The 15,238-nt window shown below is 41.3% G+C and overlaps 1 protein-coding gene across 1 annotated transcript in view; it reads right to left on the bottom strand.

The window, feature by feature from the left end:
• Window positions 1-2,724: 2,724 nt before the first annotated feature.
• The window catches only part of grk5l (G protein-coupled receptor kinase 5 like), a 30,972-nt gene continuing 18,458 nt past the window's right edge, over window positions 2,725-15,238 (bottom strand). Inside the window, exons 4-16 of the mRNA XM_069682513.1 lie at window positions 10,368-10,445; window positions 9,993-10,090; window positions 9,700-9,792; window positions 8,147-8,210; window positions 7,909-8,049; window positions 7,632-7,822; window positions 7,453-7,490; window positions 7,226-7,315; window positions 6,925-7,133; window positions 6,684-6,821; window positions 6,337-6,474; window positions 5,731-5,862; window positions 2,725-5,630 (exon numbers count right to left, since the gene is read on the bottom strand). Of these exons, the coding sequence (XP_069538614.1) occupies window positions 5,547-5,630; window positions 5,731-5,862; window positions 6,337-6,474; window positions 6,684-6,821; window positions 6,925-7,133; window positions 7,226-7,315; window positions 7,453-7,490; window positions 7,632-7,822; window positions 7,909-8,049; window positions 8,147-8,210; window positions 9,700-9,792; window positions 9,993-10,090; window positions 10,368-10,445 (1,494 nt within the window). The 3' untranslated portion in view covers window positions 2,725-5,546. The remainder of the gene's footprint in view (window positions 5,631-5,730; window positions 5,863-6,336; window positions 6,475-6,683; window positions 6,822-6,924; window positions 7,134-7,225; window positions 7,316-7,452; window positions 7,491-7,631; window positions 7,823-7,908; window positions 8,050-8,146; window positions 8,211-9,699; window positions 9,793-9,992; window positions 10,091-10,367; window positions 10,446-15,238) is intronic.

Below are 15,238 nucleotides of genomic sequence, written 5' to 3'. Positions count from 1 at the left end.
ATGTTTTCACAACCTTTCTCACAGCGTCCAAGTAAAATCAAACTATCTAACAGTAATATTGCCTCAGTGAGCTGCATGTCAGACGCACATGTAGAGTCAACAGTGCTGTGGAAAGAGAGCAGCAGGCCATCTGATTAGTGAACAGGACAGATGAATGGCTCCCAAAGAAACGCTGAAGTTACCTTAACCTGTAACCTTTGCATCGCTCCGGCCTCCTGCAAGGTGAGTCCTCTCATTATACATGAGAACACACAGACCTAGTACTATCTGACCCATTACACAGACCACACTCCCAGCTGTAGTGCTTTTTCAGAGACAAAAATCAGGAGCCGAAGTGGGTCACATGCTTGTTCCCTGTTTGACAAGAGCAGCTCCTCAGTCCTCTTCGGCATGTCTCTGATGCTGGTCCTGGACTGGAAAGGGTTAAAGGTTTAAGAGTCCTTCCTGTAGACAAGTATCTCTGAAAAGTAAGTGGCTTTCTGTAAGAACTTTTGATTTCCAGACTATATAAATGATGATGTGTTTTAGCCACATCAGCCTAAGTTTGTGTTGCGGTAGCATGTCACTATATTGATTTAAACATGCAGTAAGTTTAGCTCAGAACTGAGGCGGCTTCTGTTATAAAATGTTTGTCCATAGCTACTGTAGAAACATCAATTTTTATGTTTCTCTGGTTTTATTCGCCATCCATCCATCCATTATCCATACCGCTTATCCCGTTCAGGGTCCCAGGGGAGCCAATCCCAGCGGTCATTGGGCGAGAGGCGGGGTACACCCTGGACTGATCGGCAGTCAATCACAGGGCTGACACTCAGAGACAGACAACCTGTCACGCTCACCCCTACGGGCAATTTAGAGTCACCAATGAACCTAACAAGCATGTCTTTGGACTGTGAGAGGAGGCCCAAGTACCCGGAGGAACCACGCATGCAAAGGGAACCAGGAGCCTTGTAGCTGTGAGGCGACAGCACTAACCACTGCACCACCGTACAGCCCTGATTTCATGCTACAGTCAAATTTATTCAGATTCCTTGAACATCTTAGTTCTTTCCAACAATCTTCCCCAAATTGATGGCCTTCGTTTCATGTCTCATATCTATGTTGCATGAAGTAATGAAAGTATCATCTTGCACTAGATGTATGGGTATTCAGTTGATGATGCTTGGACTTGGAGAGGTCAAACTTCTTGTGGCCAGCATCTTCCGAGAGCTTCAGTGGGGATCCACTGTTGCACCCAGGCACAGCGAACACCCTCAGGGCCCTACGCATATATGGAGGACAGAAATACCCCTATCCCACCGAAATTTAACATGTTGACGCGGGTTGTTAAGACCCGGGAGGACCTGCTTATAGATGCCGATTGTCTCTTTTCCCATTGCCAATGGAGTATCCTCCTGTCGGTCTCTTTTCTGCTGCGTCACCATCTGACATCACAAACACGCCCAAAACAGGGTTTGTAAACAGTGAAGATGATACGGTGGTTAGGTCTTTATTGTATCTATTACTCATTCAGTCTGTTTATTAAACTCGGCGCCGACAAATTTGGAACGATATTTGAGCGCTGCTCGGATGGAGACGGGCAGAATTTGTAGCTGAGATGACAACGAGTCACAGAAGTTACAGATGGAGCCGAGGCGATAATTACCCGGGTCTACTGCAGTCATTTGACCCGGGTCTGAACGCCGATTGTAACCTTTCCCACTAAGCAAAAAAGCCGGATGTTAGTGGGTGTTAGTGGGTTTTTTGACCAGTGGGAAAGCGGCTCAAGAAACAGAAAGAGCAGGGGTGGTAGGAAGGGTTGTAGAATGCAACAACACAGGAGGAGAGGGGTAGGTTTGAATTTATGGGAATGCTGGAAGAGGCGTGGTTGAGGTGTGGTCCTGCTCCTGAAACTTTGCTTTCAAGCATCAACAGTGTAGACAGCGAGTCTTATAATACATGCTCTTTAATTATGTATCTCTCCTAAAACAAAACATGCAGCTGTAGTAATTTCTCACAGGCCACAAAGAAAGAAATAAGTATTTTAAACGTAAATGAAGAACAAATTCTACTGTTCTCTTTCTGTGTAAGATACATTGTGAAGTAAGGATGAAAGTAATGTGCGATCAAGCGAGTATCTTGCAAATGTAATGTTTTTAGTATGAAAATTGTGCTGTAAAAGAGTGAATTTGGTACTAAAATCACTCCAACTTTCAAAATATATTCTTGATTAGTTAAACTCCAGTTGCTAAAGTGTCCTATTAACTTACACTGAATTTGGGAATATATTTTTTTATATTCTACACTGTGGATTTTTTGACCACTATTACATTGGACCCACATTACGTAAGGGTCTCTTCATGGCCAAAATGCAGGGCAATAATTACACCAACCCAAATCTCTTTCGATAAACAGTATTTTTATATATATATATATAAAATATTACGGCTCGGGAATCCCCAGTAGGTACTTTATATATATATATATATATATATATATCACAGTTACGGCTCGGGAATCCCCAGTAGGTACTTTTATTTTGAAAAACTCCCCTCATAGCTTACATGGATTTGTAGCAGATATTTGTGGTCTACTGTTCCATATACATAAATAACTATAACAATGGTTAGTAGGAAAAAGACCTCTCTAATCATTTCCATGTATTTGAATATAAACAAAGAAATGTTCCGTGGTCACATGGTCAGAGGAAACAGGAAAAAAAGAGACAGGCGTACTGTGGAGTACTCAAACTATAGCACAGAGTTTATTGGGACTTGAAGGACACAGTGGGTCTGGCTTTCACATGCACTCAGCACTTTTCTGTACATCACATTAAGGAGGTGAATTCCCCTCATCAGCTCCCTCCTCTCCGTCATTTATCCTCCTTCCCTTCATTTCACTTCCAACAAACTGTGTGAGTCAGTGTGTGTTTTGTGTGTTGACGCGTTCCCCAGCGAAACAAACAGAGCATGACAGTCAGAGAAACAAAGTGCTGATGTCTGTGAGGGCATTGTCTCGGAGATCGTACTAACGAGGAGGCACTTCAGTCTGATTCAGATTTTTTTTTTCTTTTTCATATCAGGTAGGCAGAGAAAAGAAAAAAAAAACAGGCTTGCGTGAGATTGTTGAGGACCTTAAAATTACTGCATGGACCAGCTTTCACTACCTTAAAAAGGGAAAATATGACATTCTTAAAAACAAGCGGAGGAGATTAAGCTCTTCCTCCTTTATTGTTGGCTGTGCTGCTGCGAGAAGGCCACTTCTTTGTGTGGTGATCCTCTGCCGTCTTCCTCTCCTCCCCTGCTCACACAATCTGGAGCGATTAAATAAGATCCACCTTTGATACCCTGTGTCTTTGATTATGGTTGAGGAAGACCCTTTAAGTTTGTGAGGCATTTTGAAGAGCATCTTAAGAGTAAAGGGGCAACATAGAAAAACCTGTACATGACACAACAATGGCTATGCAGCAACATCTTCTAAATGGAAAAGGCATATAGGGATCACAAGACCACTTTAGTTTGGGATGTAGAAAACAAGAGGCGTTTGACAATATCATTACAGTAATGTGCCTTAATGATCAGAGGTAAAAACATTTTTCATTTGGTGAAGAAACAGCATGACAGCATTTGAAATTGTGCAACTTGTCGGTCAGGCTGAGTGCATGTGTTCCTCTCCACTCCATTCACAAAATTCACATGGTGGTCTTTCTCTCCTGATATCACTCTCGCTGTTTGAAGCTAAGAGGATGTCTTAATGTTGTACTGCTGTATTCTAGCTAAAATAGCAGTAAACAAATTCCTAGCTAATTCTACTGTTTGCTAGCTAACATTACAGTTAGCTAGGAATTATCGTGTTTACTTTCATACCGTATAACTCTATCAAATGGTTTTGATAGCTCGGAAGTTATCATAAGAATTCTTCTTGATTAATCATCAACTAAAAAGACAATGGACAGAAAATATCCAGGGACATCGAGCCATACTAATAACGCATAAGGTTAGCAACAGCTAAAGGTCAATCAATTCCTAGCTAACTTCACTGCTAGCTAGCTTATATTTGACGTTAGGTAGGAGTTATCGCCTTTACTATCATGTGTAACACTATCAAATAGTTACGTTAGCTAGGAAATGGTTGAATGTTAATATTAGCCATTGTCTAATGGTAACAAAACGGTTATCAAATACGCTGTTTTAACAAGAAATATGGCCCAATGTTATGCTAGCTAGGAAGTTTTTGAATGCTAACTTTAGCTGTTAACCGCTAACGGGCTATCGAATATGCAGTTTTAACTTGAAATGTGACCCTGTGATCCTCTGGATTTTCACTATCCATTATCTCTTTCAGTTGGGAAGCAGTAAAGGGATAGCTTAACCTGTTTAGATAACCCACATTTACTCAAACCTGGCCACAGCAGTACAGTGTTTCAGTTTTAACCCAGAACGTGACATAAGAGGAACAAATGGCCGCCATGTGAAAAAAGTAAATGGGGGCTAAGGGATAAAATTGATGAAGAAATAACAAAAGAAGAGATTTCTGGTTCTGTACAGCATATAAATTTGTTTTTTCAAACTCCACATAATGTCCAATATAAAGTGACACTGTAAACGGAGGGAGACTGGGAGTCTGTGTGTTGTATACAATGGTAATGATGGTGGTATGAGGTATGCAGAAGCGAATAGGGATACAGCTGTCCATACTTACTTACACTTGTCCATGCAATAAACACAACACGTTTCTAACAAGTCTGTCTGCGTATGTCTAACTGAGTGTGTGTATGTACTGTATGTGTGCTTTAAGCAGTATGATATGTCTGCAGGCTCATATTTAGAGAAAGGATCACGCACTCGGATCCTCCTGTGGTTCTAAACGATGGCGGAAAACCTTCAAAAACCAAGAAATTAACACAACAACAGTATCACAAAACTAAACTGTAATCTTTGGCCTGAGTGTTCGCAAGGCAATGTACATCATGTGTTGAGGTTGTCGAGGTGATGTGTTCTGAATGTTTAGGAGTGATCTGAGGTATGGGAGGTGGAAATAAAGAGAAAGAATAAGTCAGAGGAAGAGTTGTACAGATGTGGACACTCAGAAGGGGTGTAGATTTACAGATGAAGAGATTCTGGTACAAGATACAGACCAGAAAGTAAAAAGGACTGGAAATGAGTGGAAAAGGAATTCCTTGTCTGGAAAAACAAAAATTCACCAAGACCCCATCTTCTATTCCCTGTGGTGGTCTTTATTTTACAGTGGATCCCCTGAATATTAGCTTGTTTTATCCTTTTCTTCAACGTCAGTGGCTCTGTTCTGTAGTCCAACGATCCTGAGGGTAAGTAAAGTTTGTCCGAATATTTCCAAACGTCTCTGCAACATTGATCATCCCACTACAAATGCCCAGGGTCTCAGAGCCTGGTCACCCACTCCCCCCCCATGGGCTGACCATTTAGACTCTTAGACAGGCTGTCTCCGGCTGCTGCTCAGGCCCCGGCTATGGACCAATCAGCAGCGGGGAAGCCCCTCGGAGTTCCTTCCCTTTGTGTGTGTGTGGCTCCCACACTGTCACTGTGCCACTAGGGGGCAGAGTTGGACATGGAGTCCACAGAGTTTACACTGGAAGACTGCACGCGGCTGTGGGAAATAGGCACCTCTGGGTGCTGCAGCAGGGAAACAAGAGGGATAGAATTGAGTTAGTCAGTTTGTATGTATTTATCAGCGTGTGTGTAATTGTGTGTGTGTGTGTGTGTGTTCACTTACATGCCTCCTGAAGATCCTGTCCAGCAGGCTGCGTCTGGGCGGCTCTGGCGGCTGATTCCAGTCCAGATCTGGAGGTCTCGTCCCTTGAGGCCCAAACACATTCAAATCTCTGAAGCACTCAGTTTCTATCATCTGGAGGAGAGGAGAGGAGAGGAAATAAGAAGAGACAAGGAAACAAAATGAGAGGAAGAATACGAGCAGAAGAGAAGAGAGAGGGAGATACAATGAGAGATAAGATGAGGAAGGGAGAGGAATAGAGAAAAGGACAGTAAAGGATGTGAAAGAAAACAAGGGAAAGGGAATGATAGGCGAGAAGATGAAAGGAAAGGAGATTCAATTTAAGGAAAGAAAGGGAAGAGGAGAAGGAAAGAAAAAGGAGAGGAAATAACAAAGGAAAAGAGAGAAGGAAGATTAAATTAGAGGAGTGAAAAGAAGGAAAGGAGGAAAGGAAAGAAAAGGAAAAAGAAAAGAGATTAAATAAGAGGAAAGCAAAGGAGAGGAAAGTAAGGAGAGCAGATTTGGTGAACTTTGGTGAGCGAGTTCTTCCAGCAGTTAAACAAACTGCACCGGGCGTTTAAAAATGTCATATTAATTGCACACACTTACCTCATTCTGCCATGGGATGGAAACACTGCCTGTAGCAAATTTGGAGTAGAAGTCATTGTCAGTTTGGTCCAAATTGACTCCCTTGACAGTGGAGAACTGCTCGATGTCCAAAACATCCTTACAGTACACTGCCCGAGGCTGCGAGAGGGCAATGACCACGACAAAAAAAGACAGGAAAAAGGCGGACAACTTTATCTTAACAGCTAATATAAACTCAACTCTTTCTATTCTTCGAAAGAGACGTTTTTCCTAAAGGGACTGTTTGGATGTATTGTAAATAAAAAACAGAAGAGCTTCAGAACATATTTTTGCAGTGGGATAGATTTACTGGAGTATAAATTACTCACATCAGGCACAAAGGGAGGCTCCACTATTCCAGCCTCCAGCCTCTTGAAGTTGATGTTTTTGAAGAACGAGTGGGCCTTGACGCCCGCTGCTCCGTCCGCCAGGCACCCCAGCCTCTGCTTAGGGTCTTTGGTCAGCAGCTGGGTGAGCAGCAGCAGAGATGAATCATCACATTATTCATCATCCATCCCTCTCTCTCTCTCTCTCTCTACACAAACTTTTATTTCCCTTTCAAATGCTCACCATTCTACAGATGGCCTTTGTGTCCTCTGTAAACTTGTCATTGTACTCCTCCTCTTCCTCCTGCACCCTCCTCTCCACCTCCTCCCGCTTCACTCGCTCTTTGCGGGCGCGGAATGGCGATCGTCCGGCGGTCATCTCGTACACGAGACAGCCGAGCCCCCACCAGTCAGGACTCATGGCGTACTTTTCGTTGTTTATCACCTCCGGAGCTAGAGAGGAAGAGAAACAGGTTGTGGTGTTTAAAATTTGGTGATTTTTCAGGTGAATTTACTGCTGGAAATGTTGATTAAAGTGTTCATACCCATATAGCCCACAGTCCCCACCCTGCCCCTGATGAGTTCTCCATCAGGCACTTTGATGGCCAGCCCCAGGTCAGAAATACGGATGTGTCCTGCAGCACAACAGCGAAGAGCGTGAGCATGGTACATTTCTCTTCTTCAAAGCTCAGTGTAGTGTGTCATCAGAAAAATGAAAGTGCTGAGCGAGGCAAGAACCAGAAATCTGAGATGATGCAGTTTCAAGACTCACCGTTGTCATCTAATAGGATATTCTCTGGTTTCAGATCCCTACAAATAACACAGAATTTAAAAAAAAGCAACATTCAACAATGTGTTAAGAACAAAATAATTGATTTTAAGTTTTAAACCTCGGAAAAAAAGCAGTAAAACATAAAATAGTACTCTGTTCTCCAGGTATGTTAATGTTACCTGTAGACGATGGATTCCCTGTTCAAATGCTCGAGCCCACAGCAGATCTGAGCAGCGTAAAACTGGACCCTGTCCTTCTCAAAGCCTGGCGTTCCCATGTTGTAGATGTGAAACTTCAGGTCTCCACCGTTCATGATGGTCAGCACCAGACACAGAGCGTCTTTGGTCTCGTATGCGTACGCTAAGCTCACCTGGGAGAGGAAAACATGATGGATGGTTTTAGAGGAGGAACAGACATGCATGTAAAATAAACCATGTTTCTGTCCATTTTACTCACCACAAATCTACTGTTGACTTTCTCCAAAATCTGCTTCTCATTGAGAGCCATGGACTCTCCTTTCCTCTTCTTTATCCTCTTCTTCTCCAGCTTCTTGCAGGCATACATCTTCCCTGTAGCTCGCACCTGGCAGGCACACACCTGAGAGGAAAAACAAAACAGTATTTTCACGTATTACCATAGTTCTAATTACAATACTTCAAGCATCATCATAAACTGTACAAACTGTGTCTCTTACCTCGCCGAACCCGCCCTTCCCCAGCACTCGGTACTGTCTGAACGTGTCTTTCGTGATGGGTTGCCTGACAAAACACAGACACAGCAGAACCCATTAATAGAAGCTCATATAGTATTGATTAGGACGGAGATATTATCTGCAGAACTCAATACCATCCTGCGTCTGTTTCCTGTACAGAGGGTGGGGCCTCTTGTGCGCAATTTCACTTTCCAGACACGGATACAATCAGTGCTGCTCTGAAAGCGGCTCTGAAAGCCTGCTGTTTACTTCCAGCTGACTCTGATATGCACTCTGCATAAAATATGTTCCTATCTGCAGACATCAGGCTCCTCTCAAGTGTCTCTGAAGTGAAGTATGATCAATCAAAGTCACGATTTCCCACCTGCCAATGGTGTTCTTCAAACTTTTTACTCTACTATATTTATCATTACTTTGTACTTTGCTGATCAAGATTTTACACACAAAACATGCACAACAACAAAATAAATCTTCACCGTTAATGCATTAGTTACTATTATCCAATAAAATTATATGTAATAATGCATCAATCACAGGGTTCATTCATCATACTGTATACTTTAGGCATTGTCTTTATTAATATTGAACCTCTGCATGATTTTGACTGTCACTGTTAAAATTGTATCAGATTTATAAAACAGGTCGCAACCATAGACTATATAAAAAGATGGACGACAAGACAGCTCCCGAAAAGTGAAGCCAAATCATCTCTATCGCCCCCTGCTGACTGGCTGCCGTATGGGTCATAAAGCCCGCCTCCTCCATGTTAACAGATGGGACATGAGTCAAACTATAAAATCAAAATACACGCCAAATAAAATTTTGGTTTCTGTCATTATAGTTAGTTCTTATCATGCTGATTTACGTCCAAGTGTTCATTTTTCTGAGAGTTTACTTTTAATTAGTAATTTGATGCTGTAAAAAGGATGATTGACAGCTCTGTTGACAAATACGGCTCCTGCAGCCGATCAGTTCTGGATTAGCAGAGTAGAGGAGGAACTGCGAGAGGAGATGTAACTAAAACAATCACTGCAGTCATTGAAGTTTACATATCTGTGAACGTCTGCTTCAGACCAACACAAGAAGCTGTTCTGCTGTTAAATATGTCAACGTGCGTTTTTTTCTTTTGGTAAGTTAAACGTGTGTTTTGGTTAGCGGAAGGAGCAGCGCATTGTTACCGCGGCTTCACCAGCCGACTGCACAGACTCGTTCCATGTTTTTATACAGTCTATGGTTGCAACATGCTGTGTAATCTGTGTCTTCAGGGCCATTAAATGCTGAAATAAAGTCAATCAAACTCAGAAAGTTTGAAATTATCAGAATAAGTGTTGGAGACAGGAACACTCAGTGGCCACTTTTTTCTTCATTTTATTTGTAAGGAACCATGAACAATATTAAACATCAATGTTACCATATCATGCATTTTACCAGAGTAAACTTAAAGCTAATTCAATAAGGGGTCTTTTTTAGAACACATGACATGATTTCTATCACACTGGGGAAAAAAACACTTAAAATACAACATATTTTCGTACCTCTCCAGCACCTTCCACTGCAGGAACCGGTCGTAGTACATGCTGTTCTGGTAGTCAGAGAACGGAGCTCCACTCAGGTAGTCATGGACAGCCCTGCACCCACACACACACACACACACACACACACACACAAGCACAACACAAAACACACAGCAGGATTAGTCAGCACACGCATAACACACAGTATGATACAGATTAAATTTCACATATGGAAAAGAAATAAAGATAAGACAGAGAGAGAACAGGTGAGTGTTCAGCACACAGGTGAGAGGGAATAAGAAGATAAAACTCACTTGCGGCAGTTGCTGAAGATCTCCTTACATGGACTGAGCTCCAGGTTTTCTCTGCACTGGTCTGCAAAAACCTCCACTATGTCTACACGCTGAGGTGACTACATCAACACACGTAAACACACACCGTGACATATGTGCACACATACGGAAATACATTACTTATATTATACACACTGTCAGACTAAAGAGAAACGTACATGACTTAAGTACCATAAACTATTTCATCCAGCTGTAACTCAACATTATCGTCTGCTTTTTAACATATATTAAACACCAATCACTGTAAAATGCTACTAAATTAAAATATACAGTAACATGTGAAATAAAATTATATATTATATTAATATAATATTTATATCAGATAATGAGACGTACTTGTTTTGAGAGAAAATTCTTGATGATCTGGTCCCCTCTGCTTTTTCTTTTTTCGTCAGGTGTCACCTCATAGTCTTCCTGAACAACAGAATAAATCACATCATTAACAATATCCTGTGCAATATTATCAATATTAAGAACCGATATGAAAGCACTGAGTTTACTTAATCTCAGGCTCTTCTTAAACCTGCATTCTTTCTAATGGCCAGCAGGGGGCGACTCCAAGAGGTCTGATTTTATGAAACCAGATGGGAAAATGACCCTACTTCTCATTTGTTTTAATACCTCAGTAAACAATTACTAATGAGTTTATCGATTAAATCACAATTTACAAGTCTTTTTTTTAATACAGCATCATGTTAATTCTGTAAATTATGGTCCAATCCAGAGTAAAATTGGCAATAAAGCAGGGTATACAGTCCAAATTCAAGACGCATATTTATAAAAGTAGTAGATAACTGTTTATTCATTGGTGCTACTTTCTAATAAGTCACCTCTTATAAGGTTTAATAAGCTGTAACTAATGACACTTTGCTCCACCATGACCATTTATCTTTCAGGTCATTAAGGACCTTTTGACTGGTGAATTTAGAGAGGAGCTACAGAGCATCCAGACCTAAATTAATGTATTAACAATGTACCAACATTTTAACCCTAGATTTGTTTCTCATTAATAGCACATCAATTAGTAATCATATATTGATAACGTCATTAAAATTTGTTCGTGCTGAACTGACGAATTATTAAAAAGTTCAATTTCAGAGCACTTTTCATCGGAGCCAACGGTTGCTAGGTTACGAGAGTTGTCTGGCGGCACTTCTGCTCTGTAGCTTAATATTTGCTTCTATTCAAGGAAATGTTACAAAGAAAACGTAAAAACGATGTAAAGGAATCGTGTCCTGGCGTTAGCAGCAGCTCTAGACAAGGAAATTGTACCCTAAAAAAAACAAAAGGATTAGCTTCTCCTCCGCCATTGTTGTTGACAAAGTTGATATTGTAAGTCCTGCCCCTTCTTGACTTTGATTGGTCAGTGAGGGCTAAGTGACTAATTGATTGAGTGCGGCGGTGTTACAAAAGTTGAACTATTTTCACCTGAGAGCGCTGTGAGCGCAGCGACAAAAAACAGCTGACACTGAGGGCGTTTTTCCGCTGAAAATGCTGAACTGCATTGGTATTGAATAGAAAGAAGGCGCTGCCAGTGGACACACACAATACATGTATTTTCAAACTTTAATGCCCATAGTTTTATTCTATTAAAAGAGGAAATTTGTACATATTTTGGAATTTGTACGAGCATCAAGCCTAAATGAAAGGTCACCAAATATTCTTTTGCACTGGTATGAAAAAAGGAGGCTCTTTTTCTCATAAAACTTGAAATAGCTGTACTATACTGGGATGTATCTCCACTTCGTTCTACAAATGAAATATGGCATGAAAAGGCTCCTTCCTGGTTCTGTTAAGTCGGATATATTTCATCTGTGGAGCCCAGAATCACAAACCATAAATTTGCCTCAAAGGCTTTAAAATCTGAACAGCTACATCCTCTCCCTCTCTCCCCTTAAAAATGCTCAACACAACTCATGTGTTTAATAATCTTCCAACCAGAAGATGTGAGCTGAGATGTTACTGAAAGCTCATCTTAAATTACACTGATTTACACTGTTTGACCAGAGGGCCTCAAACCTTTCCTTTTCATGTGTGAATTCTCTGCCATCAAGAGGGAAAAATCTTAAATTTGTATCATATTTTTATGATGCAGTAACTGCTGTTCAGTGGTGACACACATACACCTCTCACTCTCTGAATCTGTGTGTTGCTGTCTCACATACACATATGCCGCTCCGTGTGTGAACATTCGTCGACACAAACAGGTTTGGCCGTTACACGCTGGACATATTGGATGCCTAGCAGAGGCAGCAGCATAAAAAACGCTCTGACGCATTTCATATCCAGCACTTTTAACTTCTCAAAAAAAGAGGGAGGGGGGAGCAACATGGCGGCCGGGCTGCACGCTGGCTCGGCTCTTTCTATCAGTGGCCTTTTTCCAGCATGGTCCTGTGCTGCCAGGCAACCGCACAGTAAACACAGCGGGATTCCTTGAGGTCCTGGAGTGTCACAGTGTGTCACACCAGCGTCACCAGCTTTCCACTACAAAACACACACACACATTCACATATATATACAGTACACACACACATAAGCCTGGAGATTATGGAAACATAGGCTCCAAAAAGCAGCAGCAGAACAAAGCCTAGAAAAGTCCAGAAATAAACATACACATACTGTGTGTATGGATGTAAATATGTATATTCATATGACTGAAAGACACAGAGAGAGAGGGGAAGAGTGAATTGTGATTGCTGCCAAGTGTTGATTAACTGAGGCTTTGTTATGAGAGGCTCCAGAGAAATTAAACACACATACACACACACACAAACACACCCACACACACACGAACAGTAAATGAGCTGTCTGAATCCCACCCTTTGCCGGTGGGGGGTCAGCCAAAGGGGAAAAGAAGACGCCCTTTTAGCCTTTTGGAAGCAGTGGGGATCCAACACATACACAAATTGTACGCGCGCACACACACACACACACACACACACACACACACACACACACACACACACACACACACACTTTCTCATGATGTAAGAGGAACCACTTGAACCCCCAAGCACATTCCTTCCTCTGTTGTACACACTAAAAACACACTGAAACACACACACTCTCTCCCTCTTCTTCCAAAATGGTCGTTCATGCTTTCTAAAGGCTTACACACAAATTTTACCTTCTCACTACTTTGAAACTACAACACTTTGTTTTTTAGGAGGTATGCTGACACAATAAGACACAATAATAATAATAATAATAATAATAATAAGACACAATAAGAGAGTTAATATAAACCTACAGAGGACTCGCATGTCATTTAATCACTTAAAACACAAGCACCTGCCCGCCTGTAATCACCCTCAGGCCTGCTTTATTGTCAGTGAAGTGCTGACTATAAAGCTCAACGCCGAGTGTGGCCCCGCCGTCCGTCACATGGATCGCAGAATTAGCGGCAACATGTGTTTGGGATGAACGCCTGTGGGTGATTTTCGGTCACTTTTGGGGCTGGGTGGCTGAAGGCGGGGGGTGAGGAAGGGGAGGAAAAGGGGGTTGTCGGGATTGGAAGGGGTGTTGTGGGAAACAATGCTGTCCTTTCTGCTCCGTCACATGCCCTGCAAAGATATTCTGGGCATAGATAAAGACTTAAATGTGTCATGTGGGAGGTATTCGTCTAGACGCAGAGAGAAAGATTGGAAAGGGGGGGACAACAAGCCGGGTGGAGGGTGGCGGAGGGGGTGGGGGGTCCGGCTGGTTGAATAATCACTACTCAGTTTAATTGTCTCCTCCGGCTGTATGACCCAGCAGCACCCGGGCACTTTTAGGCTTCACCGTAATGAAAGTGAGTGCTGCGAAAAATCGGGTGGGTGTGTGTTTTCTAGGAAAGAGTGGTGCTTATCCAACAGCTCTAAATCAGAGGTGTGAAGTAACAAAGAGCAAACACTTTATTACTTTACTTAAATTAAGTTTTCAGGTATCTCTACCTTACTTGAGTACTTAATTTTCTGATGACTTCTTACTTTTACCTCATACGTTTTCACCTATACTTTATTCTTCTGACATTTTTAACTCAGGCATGTTGCATTAGCTTTAGTGCGTTTAAGGGAATTATCGATCATTACAATAATGTATCAATGTGCACCACTTTCTCAACATTTCACTCCAAACTGAAGTAACAAAAACAAAAAATAAGTTTCCTCATCTGACTGATTTGTACATTGGAGAAAATATATTGTACATTATTTTCTGAGGCATATATTTTATTTATTTATTTGTTTAAGGTTAGAGTGATTCAAGTTTATATTCTCCCAAATATAATCTAAGATTTTCACAGACAGCCAGTAGAAATCACTTTCTTACTCTTATACTGTGATTTCAGAGCCTGTACTTTTTCACTCTTACTTCAGCACAGATGTTATACTTTTTAGTCTGTTTGTAACACAGCTATCTTTACTTCTATTAGTGAATGTATTTAATTTTTGCCAGCTATGCTCTTAAAATAGTCCCACATACTAACACTGGAGGAATGACTGCTAGCTATGAGCGGTTTTGCTGTAAGCTAGCGCACGTGTAGCTACAACTGTCATGTTCTCTGTTGCGGGTGGCTGAAATGCAGTTCACAAATATAGGGACAGTTTTAATAATCCAAATTACTGTGACTATGGATTTTCAGTGTCACCAAGAAGTAAACAAAAGCAGGTTTCTCATTTCCAGCAAATTACTGTTGATTTTGATTGCTGAAATGGCAACTGTTGCCACTGTCACCTCTAGCTAGCAAGCATAAGCTAATGCTAACACTACAACTCTGTGAGTTGGTTAAAAACTCCATCTCAAATTAGCTTTTTAAAGACTCCAAATAATTTATACTGTGAAAGAGGTATTAATATCGACATGTCACTAATGTATGTGTACATTGAAGCCAATTGTTAAAAAAACTGTGACTAAAGCTAGCTACATGTCCCAGGCAGAGTCAACATCACAAGCTGAAGAGCCACAAGCTTTAGATTAAAGCTTCATGTTTCTATATTCAAACAATATCCGTCAGTTTAAGGCAAAATACATTAAAGATGAGGAAAACTGATGAGCTTTGTCAAATGTAACATTATAAAATGCTATTACATTACTATTTAGCCACCCACAGGGTTTATGTTCCTTGGTTAGGGTTGATGTTACTTTACAAATGTAACCTGTAGTTAGCTAATGACAAAGCAATTACCTTTGGTTATAACACTAGATTCTCCTACTATGCAGTAAGAAAG

This window comes from Semicossyphus pulcher, unplaced genomic scaffold (assembly GCF_022749685.1).
Source record: "Semicossyphus pulcher isolate SPU_LCO1_2020_fin unplaced genomic scaffold, fSemPul1.0.p SCAF_6, whole genome shotgun sequence".
NCBI lineage: Eukaryota > Metazoa > Chordata > Actinopteri > Labriformes > Labridae > Semicossyphus > Semicossyphus pulcher.
Note: the sequence above shows the minus strand (reverse complement) of the source record. Positions and strands in the feature narration are given on the sequence as shown.